General features: G+C 48.5%; 1 protein-coding gene across 5 annotated transcripts in view; it reads left to right on the forward strand.

The window, feature by feature from the left end:
• AHDC1 (AT-hook DNA binding motif containing 1) overlaps nucleotides 1-16,816 on the forward strand; it is a 193,708-nt gene extending 176,892 nt beyond the window's left edge. For all 5 annotated transcript variants that reach the window (XM_081920488.1, XM_081920487.1, XM_081920491.1 and 2 more), the window contains exons 4-6: nucleotides 678-5,732; nucleotides 8,847-9,639; nucleotides 15,378-16,816. In XM_081920488.1, coding sequence (XP_081776614.1) covers nucleotides 678-5,689 — 5,012 coding nt within the window. In that variant the 3' untranslated portion in view covers nucleotides 5,690-5,732; nucleotides 8,847-9,639; nucleotides 15,378-16,816. The remainder of the gene's footprint in view (nucleotides 1-677; nucleotides 5,733-8,846; nucleotides 9,640-15,377) is intronic.
• The last annotated feature ends 4,321 nt before the right edge of the window (nucleotides 16,817-21,137 follow it).

A 21,137-nucleotide genomic window follows, 5' to 3' on the forward strand; every position in this document is an offset into this window, starting at 1 on the left:
GGGCTGCTTCCGAAGACAATCCAGAAACTGGTGCAGAATTTGGCATCTAGGTTGATCACCAGGGCAAGATGGTTTGAGCATATAGCACTAATCCTGACCCAATTGCACTGGCTGTCATCAGTTTCTGGGTCAATTCAGGCTGCTGGCTTTGACCTATAATGCCTTAAACTGCTTAGGGCCACAATACCCCAAGGACCAGCTCTCCCCATGTGAGCCTACACTCAGACACTGTGCTCATCATCTGAGGACCATCTGGAGGGTGACAACATGAGAATGAGCCTTTTCTGCAGTGGCTTCCCATTTGTGGAGTGCTCTCACCTAGTGCCTTCACTACAAATTTTTAGACACCGGGCAAAAACTTTCCTCTATATTAATCAGGACTTGATTTGTGGCCTTTTAGAAGTGGGTGGGATATTTTTAATGCATTTCTCTTTCCTCTTGGTTTTAACATATCTATGTTGGGTTTCATGTTGGGTTTATTGTCTGTTTGTTTGGCCGTAAGTTGCTTTGGGTTGCCCTGGGCAAGATAAAATGACTAACAAATTTAAATAATAACAATAATAGCATCCTCCATGAAGCCCCAGAAGTGAATGCTGTCTTATATTGAAGTCTATCACACACTTCTACATGAACCAATTAACATGAAAAACTTAATGTCTCCTCTTTGCCTGTTCCAGGTCCAGGTTCCACGTTTGCAGATGTACATCCCAGCAACTGTTCTGCCAAGAGGCATGCCGGTGAAGAAGAATTTAGGAAGCGCCTGAAATCACAGGGCCCGTCAGTCCCACCAGCAGGAGGCACCATCCGCAGTTCTTCTGATTACTCCCAAGAGCCAAAGTTATACCAGGCAGGGCACCCTGGTCAAAAGGTTTCAGCATGTCTGGCTGAAAAAGCCTTGTCATTCAGCATGCTCAGCTTTCCTGAAGGTTCCTGTTCAGCATTAGGCCGTGAGCACAAGTCTAGCTCACTGCGTCATGCTGAGACGGCTGACCGGTACAAGAGCTTTCACGCCCATGGCAGCACCAAGGCAGAGGATTTGCCGTCGGCCAATGTTCTGGGCTGCCCTGTTGACACCCGGGGCCTAGATGAGACAGCCACGCATGACAGAGCTGCCAAGACCTTCTCCAATGCCACTCTGGCCTCAGGAAGGTGCAACATTGACAACATCATCTCGCTGCTAAAGAGCAAGTGTGGAAATGGCCGTATCAACCTCTACCCTGTGGTGCAGCTCATAGACATCATGAAGGACATCAACCGCCTCTCCCAGGACCTGAAGAGCTGTGGCGTTCACCTGGACTGCAGTGGCCTAGAGCTTAACAGCCACCCACCACTCAACGAGGAAGGCCAGGATCAGGGCCTGCAGTACAGCTTCTACTCCTCACCCATGCTTGCCAGCAGCATCCGTAGCCCCGAGGAGGTAGCAGTGCAGGGCAGCACAAAGGCTGAGCTGCCCAAGCAGACCCAACCCACTGGCATCTGTGAAGGAGAGTCAGAGGGGGACACTCAGAGTGCCCAGTACCCCGCCACCCAGAGTAGCCCTGCTTTGAAGGCATCATCAAGCAGCATAGATGAAGTTAGCAGCTCGGAATCTGATACCACTGATTATCCCGAACTGGCTGATACAGATATCCTGAGCGAACTGGCTTCTTTGGCATGCCCAGGCCCCCAGTTAATAGATCACCAACATCTGGAGCCCCACTCCCAGTTGCTGCAAAGCCAGGGGCTAGATTCAAGATCCCAGTTAATTGGTTCACAGTCTCTGGAACACCAGCCTCAGCTAGTAGACTCTAAGTCTTTAGAGCCTCCTCCAGAACCGCTGGCACTGCAGACGGTGGAGCCACTGCCTGCGCCACTGGGGCTGCAGACTCTGGAGCATTTGGAGCTGCAGAATCTGGAGCCCTTGTCTGAATCACTATCACTTCAGTCCCTGGAACCCCTTTCTGAGCCACTAGGGCTCCAGTCTTTAGGGACTCTGGACCACCAATTGCTCGACTCCCAAGCCCAGCTTCTGGATCCGGAAGCCCAGCTGCTAGGCCCCCTGCCCAAGTTGTTAGACTCCCAGCCCCAGCTAGGGACAGACGAGTCCCTAGGAGCACATTCGCTGCCGCCCAGCTCCCACCTTGGAGGCTGCTCCCTGAGAGGAGTAGTAAGGCGAGGAGGAGGGCGGGGAAGGGATGATCACAGGAAATATGCTCTACGTAGAACAGATAAACCAAAGATGCTCTGCCGCCGGCGGAGAGGTGGCCGGGGCCGGCGGGCAGAGATTGTAGCTGAGAACAGAGTCCTCCCCATGGCTGTACCGGTGGAGGTGGTGATGGCACAACCAGATGAAGTCAGGATGCCGGTGACAGCAGAAGTGATGGAGCCCATCGTTTCCCCACTGGAACCTGAAGATGGCCAGAAACCAGCCGCCAACCTGCAGGTCCAAAAACCCAAGTGCCGTGGAGTGCGAAGGATGGTGGTGAAGATGGCCAAGATCCCTGTCTCCCTTGGGAGGAGGAACAAGACGACATACAAAGTGTCCTCCCTCAACAGCAACTTGAACCTGGAAGGCAAAGAGCTCACAACCTGCAGCTCGTTGGAGCCAACTCCGCTGCTGAAGATGAAGAACAATGGTCGTAATGTGGTGGTGGTCTTTCCTCCAGGTGAAATGCCTATTATCCTGAAGCGCAAGCGGGGGAGACCCCCCAAAAACCTGATGCTGGGTCCCTGCAAACCCAAGGAACCCACCCCAGAAGTGAAAAAGCGGAGGAGGAGGAAACAGAAACTGGCATCACCACAGCCCTCGTATGTCGCCGACACCAATGATAGTAAAGCTGACTACTCTGATGTCCTGGCAAAGCTTGCCTTCCTAAACCGCCAGAGCCAGTGCTCGGCTCGTTGCTCCCCGCCTCGCTGCTGGACCCCAAGTGAGCCAGACTCCATCCACCAAGCCCCAGACACTCAAAGCATCTCCCACTTTTTGCACCGGGTCCAAGGTTTCCGCAGACGTGGTGGTAAAGGAGGCGGGTTTGGACGTGGAGGGGGCCACTCTGCTCGGTCACCTCGCTGCTCCTTTAGTGATTTTTTTGAAGGCATCGGCAAGAAGAAGAAGGCAGCCCCAGGAGCAGCCATGCATGCTGACCCTGTTCACCCCCGAAAAAGGGGCCGGCCAGAGCCCGACTCCATGGAGAAGCCGAAGAGGAAGAGGCGGTCTCGCAAGAATGGGGCGCTGTTTCCTGAGCAAAACCTTGGCCAGAACTTCAGTGATGGGACCTCCGAGTGGGGCGGAGACAAAGAAAGTCTTTGGATGTCCCATCATGGACACCTCTCCAGCCAAGCCAACAGGAACTGCAGTTACCAAGACTCTCGGACCTTCCACTCTTCGACGCTGGAGACGGGTTCATCCAGTAGGACTGGTTTTTATGGTGGGAGCAACCCATCATCACAGTCCGAGCTAAGCCAGGAGAGACAGAGCCTCTTCACAGGCTATTTCCGCTCCCTGCTGGATTCAGATGATTCCTCTGACTTGCTAGACTTTGCCCTCTCAAATACACGCTCTGAGTCACGGAAATCTGCTCCTTCGTACACGGCTCCTCCTAATGCCATCGCTACACAGAGGGGCATGGCATCTTACCCAAGCAGAGGGGGTAAAGTCACGCCCTCCTCCACCACCACTACTGCTACTACTGAGGCACCCTTTCACACAGCCATGACAAGCCGGCAGTCGTTCCCTCCCAGCCGATCAGCGGGATACAGCCTTTCTCAGGCTGCTTCGGAATGCCGCAGCACAGATGCCTTTCAGAAGCTGGCGCCTCTCTCAGCTGTCTCCAGGTCACCCACCGCCCACTCCACAGCAGCCTCCAGCTATGCACAGTACGGCAGCTTCAGCAACAGTGGTGGGCAGAGCGTGACACCTTCTAGCTTGTTCCAGCAAGGGAAGCCATACCATGCCACACAGGACTGCCCCAACAACAAAGACTGCAGCTTCACGTATGGCAGTGGCAACAGCTTGCCCTCATCACCGAGCAGTGCCCATAGTGCCAGCTATGCCCAGCAGACTTCGGGGCCCAGCTTGCCATTGAATAAGGCCTCCTTCTTCAACAGCTCAGATCCCAGCCAGTTCTCCAGCTCCTCCCACACGCCCATGAGGTGCGACAGCCGGGCAAGCACTGTGTCCCCAGGTGGCTACATGGTCCCTAAGGGCTCAGTCTCCTTTCAGCCCTCCCCAGAGAACTGCCGGCAGTTTCCCAGTGCCTCCCAGTGGGCTTTCCGGCAAGGCTACAGCAACCTGGACTGGAACTCTGAAACCTTCAGCCAGCTTTACAACCCAGGCTTTGACTGCCATATCAATGAACCCAATGTTATCCTGGATATCTCCAACTACACACCCCAGAAGGCCAAGCAGCAGACCGTCTCTGAGACCTTCTCCGAGTCCTCATCGGACAGTACCCAGTTCAACCAGCCAGCTGGCTACAGAAGGGCCAACAGCGAGGCTTCGTCTAGTGAGGGCCAGTCCAGCCTCTCTAGCCTGGAGAAGCTGATGATGGACTGGAATGAGTCATCTTCGGCCCCAGGTTACAACTGGAACCAGAGTGTCTTATTTCAGAGCAGCTCCAAGCCAGGACGTGGTAGGCGGAAGAAAGTGGACATATTTGATGCTGCTCACCTGAACTTCTCGACAGGTGCATACCCCTCCAAGAGGGGCACGGGGGCCAGGCAGCCACGAGGCTCCCGAGGTGCCTGTGCCTCCAAGAAGGAGAGAGGCACTGGCAAGACCAAGTTCCCTACCAAATCCCAGCAAGTGAACCCCATGTTTCAAGACAGTACAGATTTGGGCCTGGACTACTACAGTGGAGACAGCAGCATGTCCCCACTGCCCTCCCAGTCGCGGGGCTTTGGGCTCAGCGAAAGGGACCCCTGCGACTTTGCTGGGCCCTATTCCATGAACCCCTCCACCCCTTCGGACGGCACCTTTGGGCAAGGCTTCCAGAGTGACTCCCCTGGCCTAGGACAGGCAGACCTGGACAGCAAGCATTTCCCCGCCCTGCCCCACCAGCTTGCTGCCCCGCCCCCTCAGCAGACTGTGTTTGAAGCAAGCTTACAGAAAGCCTTCTCGCCCAACTGCTCCCCAACCCTGGCCTTCAAAGAGGACTTGAGGCCCAGCGATATCCGCAAGCTCCCGGCCTGTGACTCGCTCAAACACAGCATGCAAGGGGCTGGTGGTATGCCCCACCCAGCCACGCACATGTCTTGCCGGGACCTGCCCATGTCCCAGCCACACTACGACTCGCCTAGCTGCAAAAACCCCAACTATTGGTACTCCCCCACCTCCAGCACCCGCAGCCCTCCCTACGACAACAAAGCCGGGGTTGGGATGCTAGTGGACTTCATGGGGAGAAGCCCAGATGTCTCCTGCCTCAACCCCCACCTGACCAGCCCCCCCAACACCAACCCTTCCAAGAGCGAGAAGGAGCCTATGGACATGGCAAGGGCCCACCACCGAGGGGCCTACATTTGCCCCTTGATGAACGACTTGAATATCTCCCCAGTCCCAAGAGACTCTATGCTGCCGCTGCAGGACAACTATAGGTACCCCAGTTTTGCACCCCAAGGGCACCCCATCATGACTGCAGCCCAGAAGAGCGCGTTTTTGGGTCCAATGCTAGAGCAACATCCTGAGGACACATTCACAGTCACCTCATTGTAGTGTCATCTGAAGTGCCAACCAGACAACGAGGTTTTGTTTCAGGGTAGGTGCTGGAGGAAAAGGGGGGAGGGGGAGGGGACATGCTTTAGTGGGAGGGAGTCTTGGGCTTGTTGTGTAACTCAGCTTCATCACAGCTGTGCCAGGAAAGGGCTTCCTGGCACATGAAAGGTGGGACGGGGGGGAATCAAACCTGGGATGCACTGTGGCAAAGGGAGGGGAGAAAGGTGGTGGCTTTGAGATCCTTGAAGCCCCTTGCCTTAAAGCAGATGTCTGTGTGCCAGCAGTTACTACATAGGAACGAGACCTTTGTAAGACACGGGTGTGCATGTTATACAGATGCAGGCAGAGGTGTAAATAAGCAGATATGTATTCTGCATCTTATGGCAAAGCATAGGCGAGATAGCTCTGTGCTAATGATGACTTCACATGTAACAGCAAAATGCAGTTCCCTGTGTCTTTGTCCTAGGTTGGCGTTGTCCCTTTCTGTAACTTCTGTAGGGTGTTATGGCTGTCTCCAAGAAGTCATGGTCAGCAGAAGTTCCTGAACACACATTTTCAGACACACAAACGCCCTTCAGATATTATAGAAAGGATGCTGTCACAGTGGGGTAGAAACACAGGGACCTGTGAATCGTCCATCAAGTTAGCAAAAAGCAATATGCTGTAAATATAGGAACTATGTGTACATAGCCTCAGCTTCCAGATGCATGCCTGAACTTGAAGGGCCTTTCACTACTTCCGAAATGCACTTCAGCTTGAGCTCTAAAGAACCTCTAGGTGAAAGAAGCTCCATGAATGAGGAGCAGGTATTGAGAATGCCTTTCTACATGCTCTAGAGGTGAAAACTGTTAACAGGAGATTTGGGGGTGATTTTAGAGAGGGAAAGTAGCTATAAAGCAAGATGGATCCAAGCTATTTGGTTTATTATATTTCTGTTATTGCTGTGTTAGCCACCTTGGGGACTATATGCAGAAAGGCAAGAAATAATAGATAAATAAATAATATTAAGGGAGGAATTCAGCATAATGCTAAGCTGAACGCCTCTGCCAACACTAGTATCTCCGCTTGCCTGGTGGAATGTTCTACCCTTTCCTCTTATGTGCTGTTCCAAGGATTCTCCTGAACCAATTCTGAGTATGTGCATGGGGGGTGGGGACCCCATTGTGCCAGCAGAAGTTCTTGTACAGCCTTCCATTGTCAGGGCTCATTAGTTGAATGTTGCCCAAAGTGCTGGTTAGGTGGTCACCAAAAGCTAACAGAAGCAAGTGCAGGCCTCTCAAGCACAAGTTTAGTATTATTCTGTTGTGCTCTGAACATTGTTCAGTTGGAGGCAAAAGGTTTTCATTTGCAAATCTCACTGGGTTTTATGATGATTGTGAGTGTATAGACCCTTGTACAAGCAAGGAACTAACACATGCAAATACAGCTAGATGCTGTTCCACATTTTGAATCATAGAATTATAGAGTTGGGAGTGACACCATGGGTCATTGAGTCCAAGCCCCTGCAATACAGGGGCGGACTTCGATCTTTCAAATTTCAGTGGCACCCTGTGCAACACCAAATTCGACACCACCACCACCACAGTCATTGTTGCAGCACCCTCTCAGCTTGACACCCAGTTTGGGCCAGCCTGCCATGCTCCCGTAAGTCTGCCTCTGCTATCATAAAGTTCTTCCTGATGTTCCGTCAGAATCTCCTTTCCAGTAACTTGAAGCAATCATGGATAGCTCAGTTGGCTAGAGTGTGGTGCTGATAACGCCAAGGTTGTGCACATATGGGATAGCTGCATATTCCTACACTGCTGCAGGGAGGACTAGATGATCCTCAGGGTCCCTTCCAACTCTATGATTCCAGCTCTATGATTCTATGATCATATCTCCTCTCACTTTCCTCTAATGCAAGCTAAACATACCCAACTCCCTCAACCGTTCCTCATAAGACTTCATTTCCAGACCCTTGATCATCTTGGTCGCCCTCCTCTGCACACATTCTGGCTTGTCAATATCTTTCTTAAACAGTGATGCCCAGAAATGGCTACAGAATTCCAGGTGTGTTCTGACCAAGGCAGAATAGAGCACTACTCTGTTATTTCCCGTGATCTGGACACTATATTTTTGTTGATGCAGCCTAGAATAGCATTAGCTTTTTTGCTGCTGCCTCACATGGGCCATGCTGGCTGTGGCTCATGGGAGTTGGAGTCCAATAACATCCAGAGAGCCACAGGTTTCCGCATTCCTGGTCCAGTGTAATTTAGAAAAATGTGTGCTGTTATATCATTGCCATGTGAGTTTCCCCACCCACGCTCCACGTCATTTGCTGTTTACAGGGATAGTGAATCTTACCATGCAATGACGTTGTGTCATGTGTTTTGTCTTATAGGACTTTGTGGAACAGAAAGGATGGAAAACCAATCTGTGGCTTTCCATCTCTCTCTCTCTCTCTCTCTCTCTCTCTCTCTCTCTCTCTCTCACACACACACACACACACACACACACCCCATAATGTCCAGTTTCTACCAAGGGTGCAGTACTAAACTATGGAATATCTCTTTCACAAATATTTGAACATAGCTTTTTAAAGCAGGTTTCTAAAACACAAACCTATATACAGGCAACTCCTGTACGTGCATTCAAAGAACATGCAGCCATGCATGTGTGGGCCATTTTCAGACCCAGAAGGGGATGGAATGGGGGCGGGGTGGGCTTATGCAGGCTCCTCTGACAGGCACAATGATCTGCAATTCAGCCTGACACAAATGGTGTGTGTAATGTTACACAGAACACCTTGGTGGAAGGGTTGGGGACATAAATTGAATAGGTAATTTTTCCTCTATAGAAAAAAAACTTTAGGCTTTTTTTTAAGTGACAGGTTATTTAAATTTAAGTAGGCCCAGTAAGGGTCAGATAAAACTGACCATGTGGATAGGTCAGTTAGCAGGATACATGGCCATAATATGTATAGACCATAAGTTATCTATCAGTCTCTACTCCTACTAAACTGAAGATTCAAATAAGGGGATTTGTCGGACGAAGGGGTTTTGGCCCCTCGGGCTCCATGCTCCACAATGAATGTGCATGCTCTGATGGAATGGGCCACGTTTTGATACATGTTTCTCTTTTTTCTTTTTTTCTCCTCCCTTCCCCCTCTCTTTTTCAGAGCTACTTTAGCCAGCACTTTTTCTGGAACACTTTTCAAGTTCTGTATTTAATGGAAATCAAAAACTGATCTTTTTGTTCGTTTGTTTGTTGGTTCTTTTGGGGGGGGGGGGTTTCTAAGAAAAAAATAAGAGAGAGAGAAAGGAAAAGAGGGGAAAAGGAGAGAGATAAACACCCCCTTTTTAAAAAAAAGAAAGAAAGAAAAAAGAAAATATATTAAAAAAAATAAAAATAAAAAACTCGCTTTCTTTGAGAACGGCATGGAGACGATTTTTGAACCAGACCATGTTGTCAGCCCTCCTCTCCTCCCGCCCTGCAGTCCAGCAAAAAGACAATCGAACGATCACAGCCACTGCCCACGTGGAGTGCGAGAGCCAGGGGAGCACCCGTGATGCCCAGCACCACCCACCCACAGCATGCATACGAGAAACACACCGGAAGGCAATGGACAACCTACATGGATAGCCATGGGAAGGGGAAATTTATTTTTGTTTCTTTTTGGGAGAGGGAAAAGAGAACCGTCTAATCTGTGAACTCAAATGAAAACTCAATAATGAAGATTGGAGACTCAGCATTTTCCTCCTCCTCCTCGTAGTTCTTTTTCTTTTTTCTTCTCATCTTTCTTTTGTGCAGTTTTTATTATTATATTATTATTAATATTTTTCTCCCAGGTTGTTTGTTTGCATTTTTTTTATTAAAAAAGAACATTTTTGTTGCCGTTGCTTAATTTCTTTGGAGAGCCCAGAAGATTTTACAAGTCTGTGAACGGGCCTTGGGGACACCATCATCTGCCAGTAAGTAACAATCTCAGTCTCCTACAATGCTAGCAGTCTAATGTCCTTTCAGGGCCTTGTGGGAAAATAAAATGTCTCACTGTGAGATGCATGAGAGCAACGCTGGTGGAGTTCCAATGGCACAGCAGGACTGCCGTTTCCTCTTCTCCTACCGCATGTCCCCATCCCATAAATGTCTGAAGGGTCACCCAACCAAGAGGACCAACTGTCAAGTGGTGGCATGTGCAGACATATCCTGGGAATCGGGATCAGGAGGATCAGCCAATGCCCTCCCCAGCATTCACTGCCTGAGCATCTGCTTCACTCTACCTAAAGGCAGGATTGGCCTTGCATTGGGTCCAAGTGGAACATAATTTATGGGTGTATGCCCCCCAAGTGACGATGCTACTGTTTTGTCACCAACTTCACCTCTTAAAACAATTGCCCGTTTCCAGGCTCGAGTCATCCTGAACTCTCGTTCGGCCCAACCCTTGTTCAGTTTTTCTCTGGCTAAACCATGTCTAGACGCACACCTGTTCCTTTAATCCTCTTGATTGTGCTGCTGCACCTTTTGCACACCTCCTCCCTGCCTAGAGTTTGCCACCATCAGAAAGCATTTTCCTGGAGTGCAGGTGTCTGTCTGGAATTTGCCCCTTTCCACGTGAGTTTCCAGCTCTAATCAGGATGCACTCAAAGCCATCAGGGCCTGGGTAATTTGGCACTAATTGCATGCCAGGTCTGTTTCTCACTGGCTTCTTCAATTTCAGAGAGGGCGTCCCTTTTTACAATCAATCGATATTGGATTAGCATACTGAAACAGCCATATTAAAGTCACATTAAGTGCTCATTTAAGCCCATTCAATGGAAAGTGTGTTGTGTGGGGGAGAGATGGGTCTGTTTATTTCCTTAACCCTTTCTTTGATGTTTATCCTTTTATCTCTGCCACTGAGCTCTCAGGAATCCACAGAACACTATGCATTGAAAACCTGACTTTAAAAAAATAATAATCAGGGAAGTAGGTTGTTGCTTACTTATTTGTTCTAACAGGCTTTTGGGGACTGGCTGCTTTTAATGAAATGGCTGGTGCCGTGCTGCTTTTATTGTAATTATTCGTATGATTTTAAAAGATTTTATATATGTATATGGTTTTATTTCTATCCATGTTTAATTGCTTTTTAATGATGATTTTTTTTCTTTGCTTTTAGCAGTTCTTATTTTTATATGCAAGCTGCCTTAAGTCCTGTCAGGAAAAAATATGGGGAATAATAATCATCATCATCACCACCATCATAAAGCCTGGAAGCTGCCTTATACTGAGTCGGACCCCATTGGTCCATCTAGCTTAGTATTGTCTACACTGACTGGCAATCTCTAGAGTCCTCCTCAGCTCTACCTGAAGATGTGGAGGATTGAACGCAGGACCTTTGGCATGCAAAGCAGGGGCTCCCCCACTGAGCTACAGCCCCTCTTCAAAGATCAAGGCAGTGTACAAAACGTGTAAGCAGGCCCTGCCCAAGTACATTTTCCAGTTGATACATGAAATAGTCAAGAAACGGACTGCAGAAAGGAGTGCATTCCACAGCCCCCTCTGCACAAATGCAGAAATTGGCACCGGATATAGAATTCAGCACACAGATAATCTTCACTCTCTTTTTAAGAGCATGTTTATACACCACTCAAGGCTATGTAGACTGGAAAGTGTGTGGGCTGAGCAAGGCTCAAAAGCCAGAGGGGTGCCTGCTGAATCAGATCTGCAGTGGTCAGGCAGCATGGCTGCTATATCCCGCATAGCTCTGTGCTGCAAATCTTGAAGCAGGACAAATGATGGAGAGTAAGGAAATGCATAGAAATTGTGGCAGGACTCAGAGAAGGATTATGGCCTATCTCTCCGACATTGTAGCTTTACATATGAAAGTGTTTTTTGACTTGAATGAACATACAAAGGGGCCTCCATAACTCTTGAAAGGCACATTCTAGGATGATTCATTTATCTAGTATTATTATTAATTTATTAGGTTCATTTACATGCCGCTCTTAATATAGAAAATTCCAGTTCAGAAATTATGTACTTTTACAACAATCTTTGTATTGGCCGTGGGGTCTCATTCCTTTTATCATTTTCCTGCTCCTCTGTCCTATCTTTTCATACGTCTGGTTGGCAAGTAGGCAAGCAGTCCTCAACCAGTGTGACTGCGGAGGGCACTGAGAAGAACAGGATGGTGGGGGGCTGCAGCTCATGACAGCTTGTCCCCTTTCTGAATCTGGTTTCAGTAGTGGCCTGAAAACAACTAGCAGGCAATAATATCTATGTTGCAGGCAGAATTGCACCCTCACGGTTTGCTATGCAGTGCAGGCTGCAGAGTTTTTGAGGGGGCTTTGGGGCAAGATGCCCTCGTGAAGCCTCTCCTCTATGAGTGGGCTCACTTCCTCCTTGCTGTTCACTGATGCCTATTTGCATGCTATCTGCACAGCTGCTCCAAGAGGCCACTGAACAGACAGTGGCAGCAAAGAGGAAGAAGAGGAGCAGGGCCCAGGGGAGCCAGAAGTCCACAGTGGGGCCTCTTTTGGGGTCCCCACAGGGCCGATCCCTGACACCTGCTCCAGGAACCAAGTTGTGAGCGCAGTCTCAGCTCATCATGTCTCCTGCTGCTGAATGAGAGACTTAACAATGGAGTAGAAGAGTGTTTTTTTCCTCTGCACACCCATCTTCCATTGTTCTGAGACAGAGGTGGTGACAGCAGAGCAAAATGGTGACTTGTGAGTGGCCACTGTGGACTTGCTCCCGCATGCACCTCTCTATGTAGCTTCTTCACCCCACACTAAAAAAGTTGCCAAAAAGCTTTGGGTTGTTGGTTGTTTGTTTGCTTACTTGCTTCTTTTTTCACTGCGGGGTGGGACATGCTGGGCACCCACTTTTTGATAGAAAGGAGGGCTTGGAGGAATACCTGATTGAGCATACTAGGATGGAAAGGTTGATATATACAGAAGCTGACTTAGCAGCTCTACACCTTAAAATCTCAAGCTGTGTGCAGACTGGCTATCATTACTCACTACTGAACAGGGCTGGTGTCATGGGTCTCCATGGTCAGGTTTGAAGTGCAAAAAGCTCAGTTTCTGTCAGAACCCACAAGACTGCATCCCTGCCCAGAATCCATGGTTTTAAAAATGAATAGGGCAGAGCTGGGAGAAAGGTTTCAGAGGCAGGCCTTAGCTAGGGCATCCACTTCCACCCACCCTTTAAACATGTGTTTCTAGGGCTGCTGTGGTCAGCACTGTCCCCCCTTCTCCTCCTGTTGCTGCTTCTCAGTCCCTTCCTACTAGCATCCATTTTGATGCCACTTCTGAGAGCCTCTCAGCGGTAGCTGTCCAATGGGCACCTTCTCCTGCTCTCCCATGCTAACTAAGCTGAACAAGTCTTAGCAGTAACAGTCTCTATGACAACTGATCCCTTAGCTCTCCTCATCCTTTGCCTCGCTAGGATGCCTGTCACTCTGTTTCTTCTGCCTGAGGGCCTCCAGCATCTGTCACGGGAGGGTTGGAACGCGCCATTCCTCTGCATTTTTATGCCTCTTGATCCCCAGGTGGCTCTGCCTCTGGAACTACAAAGCTAGGTCCCTTGGACTCAGGAGCAGTGCCTGCTGTTTTTGTTTAGGCATGGCTGGAAAGATCTCCATGGTGTGATCAGGGCTAAATACTGAGCTTGGATTCAGTCCCAGAACATGTATGTGAACACCTTGGAACCACACAGTTGGTACCTCTAACCACACATGACGTGACTGCGGTACCACTGGTGGCTCCATGTTTTGGAGGACCCTTGGGCAAGACAGTCTCCATGGCAGCCCAGTTCAGGACTGAGTAACGACAGTCTGCCTGCATACATCTTGAGATTTTTAAGGTGCAAAGCTGCCAGGCCAGCTCTTGTGCATATCAGCCCTTCAACCTCCATACACTCAAACATTCAGGTATTCCTAAGCTCCCTTTTCTGTCCAAAGGACGGTGGCCACAATCTCTCATTCAGTCAGTATTGCACTCTACCAAGCCACCTAGGGCCAGTCTGTTTCTCCCTTTTGTTTTCAGGGGCCGACTGCATGCGTTTAAACTACAAGTGCTCTTAACTAGGTAGTTCTGACCTCGAATGCAGCATTTCCCCCTTACAGATTGTCTGTGTATAGGCCCCATTCCAGATTGGAACTATTCTGTGAGGGGTAGGGGGCCTTTAACCCTTTGCCATCCCATTGCAGTCTTCATCCAAATCGGGGGCCCTATACTAGCAATATAATTTGCAAAAAAGCGAGGGGGTGGGTAGGCGGAATAGACATCCCATTAACAAATAGGGACACTTTTTTCTGCAAGGCCCATAGCTCAGTGTTAGAGCATCTGCCTTGCATGCAGAAAGCCCGAAGTTCAATCTGTGGCACCTCCAGGTCAGGCTAGGAGAGAACCTTATCTGAAACCATGAAGAGCCGCTGTTAGTCATTGTAAACAGTGCTGAGCTACATGGACCAGTGGTCTGATAGGCAGGATTCCTGCATTGTGGGTGGTTGGACCAGATGACCCCTTGGGTCTCTACAATTCTATAAGTCTATGAGCTCTATGTTCCAGTGATGCGGTACGAGAACAAACGGGCAAAGTGTTAAAAACGACATGCAAGGGTTTAAATCCCCTATCAATAAATAATAACAAGAGCTATGCACAATTCACAATTGTTCACTTCAGGGCTGGACAAAAAACCCTGGACCTAGGAGCAGAGCTACACCGTTACAGTCACAAATAGCTTGGTCCTTATACTGAAAGATTTGTTGAATGGCATCAAGAGACATCGTAGGCTAATATAATACACCTCCCATAGATCGGCATAGATTGCAACGTGCCATGAGTAGATAGCAGATCTGTGGCTGAACAATGCCCTGATACCTCTAGTAAGAAAGAAAAGCTACACACTGGGATGATATGGTAGCTCAGTGGTAGAGTACATGCGCTGCCTGCCGAAGATCCTGAGTTCAGTGCCTGGAATCCCTAAGTAAAAGAATTTCAGGCCACCAAACAAAGGAGACAACAGTGAGCATAGGCGCCGACTCCATGGGGCTTGAGGGGGCCCGAGCCCCCTCAAAAATTCGTTTGGGGGGGCTCCGCCCCCCCAATAATCTCCGGCGCCCCTCCAGCAGAGCGCCATCGCCGCCCCTCCCCCAGCCCAAAATGCACAGGGAGGGGCGGGCTGCATGCCTCCTGCCCTCCCTCCCGAGCAAAAGCTCCACCCAATTTCCTTTGGAGCTGATTAATAGGCGCAGCACGCTCTCCCCTATTCGCTCACGAGGAGGCGGCGCCACTTTATTTGCATATTCATGAGCTTATTTATTATTCATGAGCTTTCCCGGGCCCCCCCAATATTTTTTATAAGTCCGCGTCCCTGACAGTGAGTGAGATGGAGCAGGGGTTTGACTCGTACAAGACAGCTTCCTGTGTTCAAGGCAAACACTACGTATGTTCAGAGGCCCTCTAAAACTGTTGCATTCTGAATCGGAGGCTACTTTTGCTGCACTGACCTGCTGTTGTTATGCTGGTGCTATTTACCCGAAGGTGGGGAACCTGTGGCCCTCCATATATTGCCAGAGTACAACTCCCAACTTCCCTAACAACCAACCAATGCTGGCTGGGACTGATCAGAGCTAACATCGAGCATGATTTGGAGGGCACCAGGTTCCTCAAGCCTAGCTTCCGTGTCATTGCTGTTAATTCTTTCCCTTTGTTTCTGTTCCCAGTTCCCACAACCAACAGGAAGATCCTCCCCCGACCACACTGGCTATGCTCTTGTGACAAACGGAAATGCACCCTTCTTGGTTCCTCTTGACATTGCTCCTTCAGGAGGCTGGGTAGAGAGAAGGAGGACTTCCCCCTTGAAGAATCCTCATCCACTGAGAAGTCCCAGCAAGAAGACAGAAGCCTCGTGTTGCCTTTCCCTCCCTGCCCCCCTGCCCAACCCCAATACACACCTGTATTACTGTGGCCCTCTATGTTACTGCCTCTCCCTGCTGCCCCCAACCCCAGGTCTGTCACTGAGATGCTTGTGTCTCCTTTGTTGAGAAGCAAGGTGGGGTGGAGGGTGGGAAAATGGGGCTTTTCTTTCTGCACAAAACCAGCAATTGTAAATACTTTTCAAAAATATATAAAAAAAGAAAAAAAAATACAAAAGAGCAAACACAATGAAAACACACGAACACACACACACACAGCGCGTTTTCAAAATCAGAAATATATATTGAGAGGAGAAGAAGAAGAAAAAAAAGGAGTCCAGAGAGAGTCAAAGCAGGAGAGAAGCTAATTGTGTCAGATATGCACTGAGAAATCTATTTGCAGATTGATTGACAAAAAGTAACAAGAAGCTATTTATTGTATATAATGTTTTATTATAAATCGTGTATTGTATATTGCATCTGTACATCTGCTGTGGTTTTGTGATGTGCAAATTTCAGCATGGGTTTCCTTGAGGTTTTAAGTTGCTTTTTTATTGTTTGTTGAGGGGGGCGGGATTTTTATTTTTTTGTTTTGTTTTGTTTTTTGGCAGTACGCACCCAAAGATCCAAATTTGTATTTTAAAAAGAAAAGTGTGGGGGGGGGAGATTAAAGACAAGCAAATGCACCCTCTTTTGTTAGGGAGAGGGAGGGGAGCAACGGCATTTTCTGAGTTCTCATTGGCCACTTGTAAACCGTATTTCTTCCATGTGTGCCCCGTTGCGCCAGTGCTGAGCTCAGGGTGTATGTGTGTGTGTGCGTGTGAGCGAGTGACTTCTTTTTCCACCTTTGTCCTGCCCTCTCTATTCCCTCCTTTTCCTGGATTTGGAAACTTATGTACAGCTTTGTGGATTGTGCAAAAACAAAAAAAAAGAAAGAAACTTAGAAAAAGAGGAAGACCCCCCACCCCTGTTCTGTGTTACCCATTACTGATCTGAACTGTACGACTAAATATACCAGACTTGGTAGTCGACTGGAGACAGAACACACCTGATTTGTCACCATATAAGCTCCTGCTTGCTTGATTCCTTCCCCAGGCCACGTTGCCTTCATCCACATCACCCCTCAAAGCCCCTCTTTTTATTTTGCTTCCCCTCCCCCCTCCCTGTGCCCCAACTGGTCTTTTTGTGTATTTAGGAAGGAATTTTTAATAGACACTTTTTTATATTAAAAGAAACCTATATATTGAGTGACGAGGCTGCTTTGTGTGCTTCTGTTTACAACTGAATGGATGCCTAGGCCTAGGGTATCTAGGGAGCGTCTGTTGCCAGCACTTGGGGATTGGGGAGGGGAGGGGCTGGAACTAATGCTTAGCTCATGCACTTCAGATGCTGTGCTTAGTTATGTGTTGGGGTGGGGGGTGGGAGAGGCACTTCTAAGGCCAAATCCAGGAACAATGGGTTGCAAAGGCTGCCATTCTGACATTCGGGCTGCAATCAAAGGGCATCATCAGATGGAGAGCATAAGCTTTTGCTCTTTGCAGTTCTGTAGGATCCTGATTTCCAGCTTGCTGCCACTTGGCTCTAGGCTCCCAGCCTCTCTGTTGGCGGCATGAAAATAGCTCGCTTGTTTTTCTCGACTGAGAGGCCTCCGCACCAGAACACCAGAATAAGCTTGGCGGGGTGGATGAGATTTTTTTCTGGCCTGCATTTCAAAGCGGGAAGCCTTGTCTGTGCGACTTTGTCTGCCGTTGCTCCCACTGTGGTTGGAAGACAAGGTGCCCTAAAAAATGCTGTGCTGCTGGGAAGCCAGGAGGAAACTGAAGGGCACTTCAAGATGGCAACTTACACACACACACACACACACACACACGACAGAGTTCAGCATTTGTGTGCTAATTCAGGGGAAAGTGGGTGCCATCACAATGCACAGGTAACTTTTTTTTTTGCTTGTGCACAATGACTGACAGGCAGATTTTTTGTGTGCATTTTAATATGCCAGTGTCTGCTATGTGGGACAAACCAGGGAAGATGGAGTAAGTGAACATCTACATCAAGAACAAAGAGGGAATAAAGATCTTCACTGGAAACAAGTGGAAGACCAGCAGCAGCTCCTATTCACCAAGAGGCCACTACAGAGCCGGCATTAGGGCTGCTGCGGAGGAGAGAGCAGATCCAGCCTCCAAGGAGTGTGCTGCTGCACTCACTGCCATCCAAGCAGCAGCAGTGGACAAAACATTCCTTGGTGGCCAAATCTGCTGCCCTATGCCTCCTGCCATCTGTGGCAGTTGCCTCACCTTGCCTCATGCGTGGCCAGCCCTGCACTATTCTAAAGGTTTCTATATTAGATGGAATAACTCTTGCATGCAGATCTGTTCCCTTTTCAAATGGAGCAAACAGGCATTATAATTTTGCGTCCAAAGCCTACCCTGGATGCTAACAAATAGTGGTTTAACCATCCATCCTGGTTCTCTCCTTGGATCTTAAAAAAAGTGCCATGTGTGTATTCAGAAGTGGCTTTGTTCATCCTTCACTTTACCATCCCCACCATAACAAAAACAAGGGCAATAGGAACAAAGAAATATTTTTTTATACTGAGATCATTGGTCCATCTAGCTCCTCATTTGTCTATACTGGGATGAGGAATCCCATCAGTCTCAGCGCCCACGGCCAGTGGGAGATGTAGTTCAGCCAGTGCAGAATGCACAGAGTGCAAGCTTCCTCCCCACCTCTCACCCCTCGTTAGCCCCCAAATAAAGCAGAGATTCTAAAAAATGTTCAGCCATCAGCAAGACCCCATGGGAAATATGATCCATAATTATACAAGAACTACCACAAGTTCCTTGACATGTTGCAGAAACTACAAAGTGGTGTAGGTTGTGGAGGTTTCCCTCCTTTTTTTCTTAAAAAAAAAAGATAAATGACTGGATAGGCAATAAACGCATAACTTAAGTTCCTGCAATCCATACACTCCTACGGTGTTTATATGATGGGGAACAAATCTGATTCGGATGGCCTTTTAATATGAATCCACCTAATCAGAAACAATATGCAAACTCAAAGATCTCTTTTGAAATACACATTTCTCTGGACAAAAATGTGTGTAAAAATGCATATATTGGGGAAAGTTCAGATTTTTTAATGCATGCATTCATTAAAATACCTAAAATGTATTCTATTACAGGAAAATGCTTGAAGAAATGCATATTAGAAAAAAGGGCATACAGAAAAATGTTTGGATTAGGAGAAATGTGCAGTAAAGTGCTGTCCTGCACCATCCCCTGAGCTAGCCCATTGATCTCATGTGCGCTGGAGGCCGTGGCCTGGCTGTCAGTGTTGAAGGAAGATTCGGCTGCCTGTCTGGTCAGCTTTGTTCATGGAATTGGGGTGTGCGCTTGGAGGAATGAGAGGCTAATGCCCCAGTTTAAATAGGATGTCAGGCACACACAACGCTGCATGGGTAAGTTTGACCACATTTCATACAGTTGGGGGTAATCAAGAAGGAAGTGATCTGGAGTAGGACAACCCAAAAAAGCCAAAATAGAGTGATGGAAAAGAAAAAAGGGAAAGCCCCCTGCAAATGAGCAATTCAGATTTATTGAAATAGTGATCTGTCCCTTTACCATCAGCCTGTCTGGGATGGGCAGGCGGGCAAAAAAGGTAGCAGGAAGAGAGACAAAGAGGGTGGCACAGAAAGAGAGAAAATGGGGTAGCCACACCTACTTTGGGGTCATGCAGGAAAAAGGATCACTCCTAGCATAGGGCACCTCTTTTGGGGGGTAGGGGATATCTGATTCAATTCCACAATTTTTCCTGGAATACTCAGGGCTGACCTGCCATTCAACTGGCCGATTGGTGCTAGAATGAAGGCAGGAACTGGTGGTGTAGCAAGACCTTTCCTTTTCTTTCTGAAGCACTGCAGCAGGGAGGGAAGAGTGCCATTTAGGCTCTGCTTCAGGAAGGCAAATGTCTTGGGCCAGCACTGAGCTTCCTCCCACGTTTTCCATCTCTGCATCTGCTGCCAGAACTCATCCTCGTCCCCCGTCCCCCGTCCCCCCTGCCCTTGCCCCTGCAGCTGGGCTCCAGGACCAAAAATAAGCCTGGCGAGGAGTTAACGTGCTGGGCAGGAAGGAGCGATGGGAGATAATCTGCAGGAGGGGGCAGACTCAGATCCTCTCACCAACAGGCTTTGTTTGCTCTTAAAATCCAACTACAACTCTCATGTTTTTACTGACTCCCTTTTCCTTCCTTCTTTTCTCTACCCTTCAAAAGAAAGCAAAAGGAGGTGCACCTTGGGTCAATGTGTGCTTATTTCATTGGTAATCAACTGTTTAGGACAGGGATGGGGAGCCCTAAATGCCTCCCTATCAGTAAATAGCTAACTTCCCCACAAACTTTGGAAAAACAAATCAGGAATGCTCAGTAAACGGGTCTTCTTCAACCGTGGCCTGATCACTCTTTTTCAAGGGAGCTGTCCTGCATTCCTCTTGCTTCAGTTCTCCTTGTAAATATCTTTTATCTGTTGAAGGATCTCTTTCATACCCAGTTAGGAGTTAAGGCTTAGTATAGTCCTAACCTGAGTAAGCAGGAGTTTCCAGAATGGTCTAGTAGGCAGCCCAAACTGGTTGCAGGCTGAAGTCAACTGGGAAATTACATGTTCTTCTCATGTAAGAACATAAGAAGAGACATGCTGGATCCATCTGGTCCAGGATCAAGTGCTCACAGTGGCCAACCAGATGCACATGAGATGCCCACAAGCACAACCTGAGCACAACAGCAAATGTCCCCACATGATTTCCAGCAGCTGGCATTCAGCAGCATTCACTGTCTCTGTCAGTGGAGGTAGAATATTGTCATCAGGGTTAGTAGCCAATGATAGTCGTGGTGCTTTGTGCTGATTTGTCCCCATAGTACTGATAAATTCGGAGAGAGGAGATAGAACCAGAGCAGCCATTGCAATGGTTGACATTACCATCACACACACCTCCAGTTCCTGGTCTTGTGCAAGTTACTTTTCTCCCTCTTGTCTTGGCAAGGGGCTACAGCTGAATGGTAGAGCACATGCCTGATGTGCAGAAGGCCATGGGTTCAATGCCTGCCATTTCCAAATAGGGTTGGAAAAGACTCTTGTCTGAAACCCCAAGCAGGCTTATCAGTGGTAGTCTTTGAGGTTCTCCAGATGATGTATTTATCAAATATTCACTCCAATTTGCTTAAACAAAGGTTACAGTCATTGTATATTGAACATTCATTCTGATTTGTTTGTGGGGGAGTTATACACCATGAGCACTGATTGAATGATTTAAGTTATACCCTCCCTCCCTCTCTCCAAGGAGCCCAAGGTGGCATGCACGGTTCCCCCCCTCCCCATTTTATCCTCACAACAACCTTGGGAAGTGGGTTAGGTTAGGAGACAGTGACTGGCCCGAGGTCACCCAGTGAGTTTCATGGCTGGTGGGCAATTTGAACCCTGGTCTCCCAGGTCCTAGTGTAACACTCTAACCACTACACCACACTGACTTTCTTAGGCCATGTAAACCCCACACTTTTAAAGCACATTCCCACCTCACC

Source organism: Podarcis melisellensis (genome assembly GCF_964234715.1).
Source record: "Podarcis melisellensis genome assembly, chromosome: 8".
Lineage (NCBI taxonomy): Eukaryota > Metazoa > Chordata > Lepidosauria > Squamata > Lacertidae > Podarcis > Podarcis melisellensis.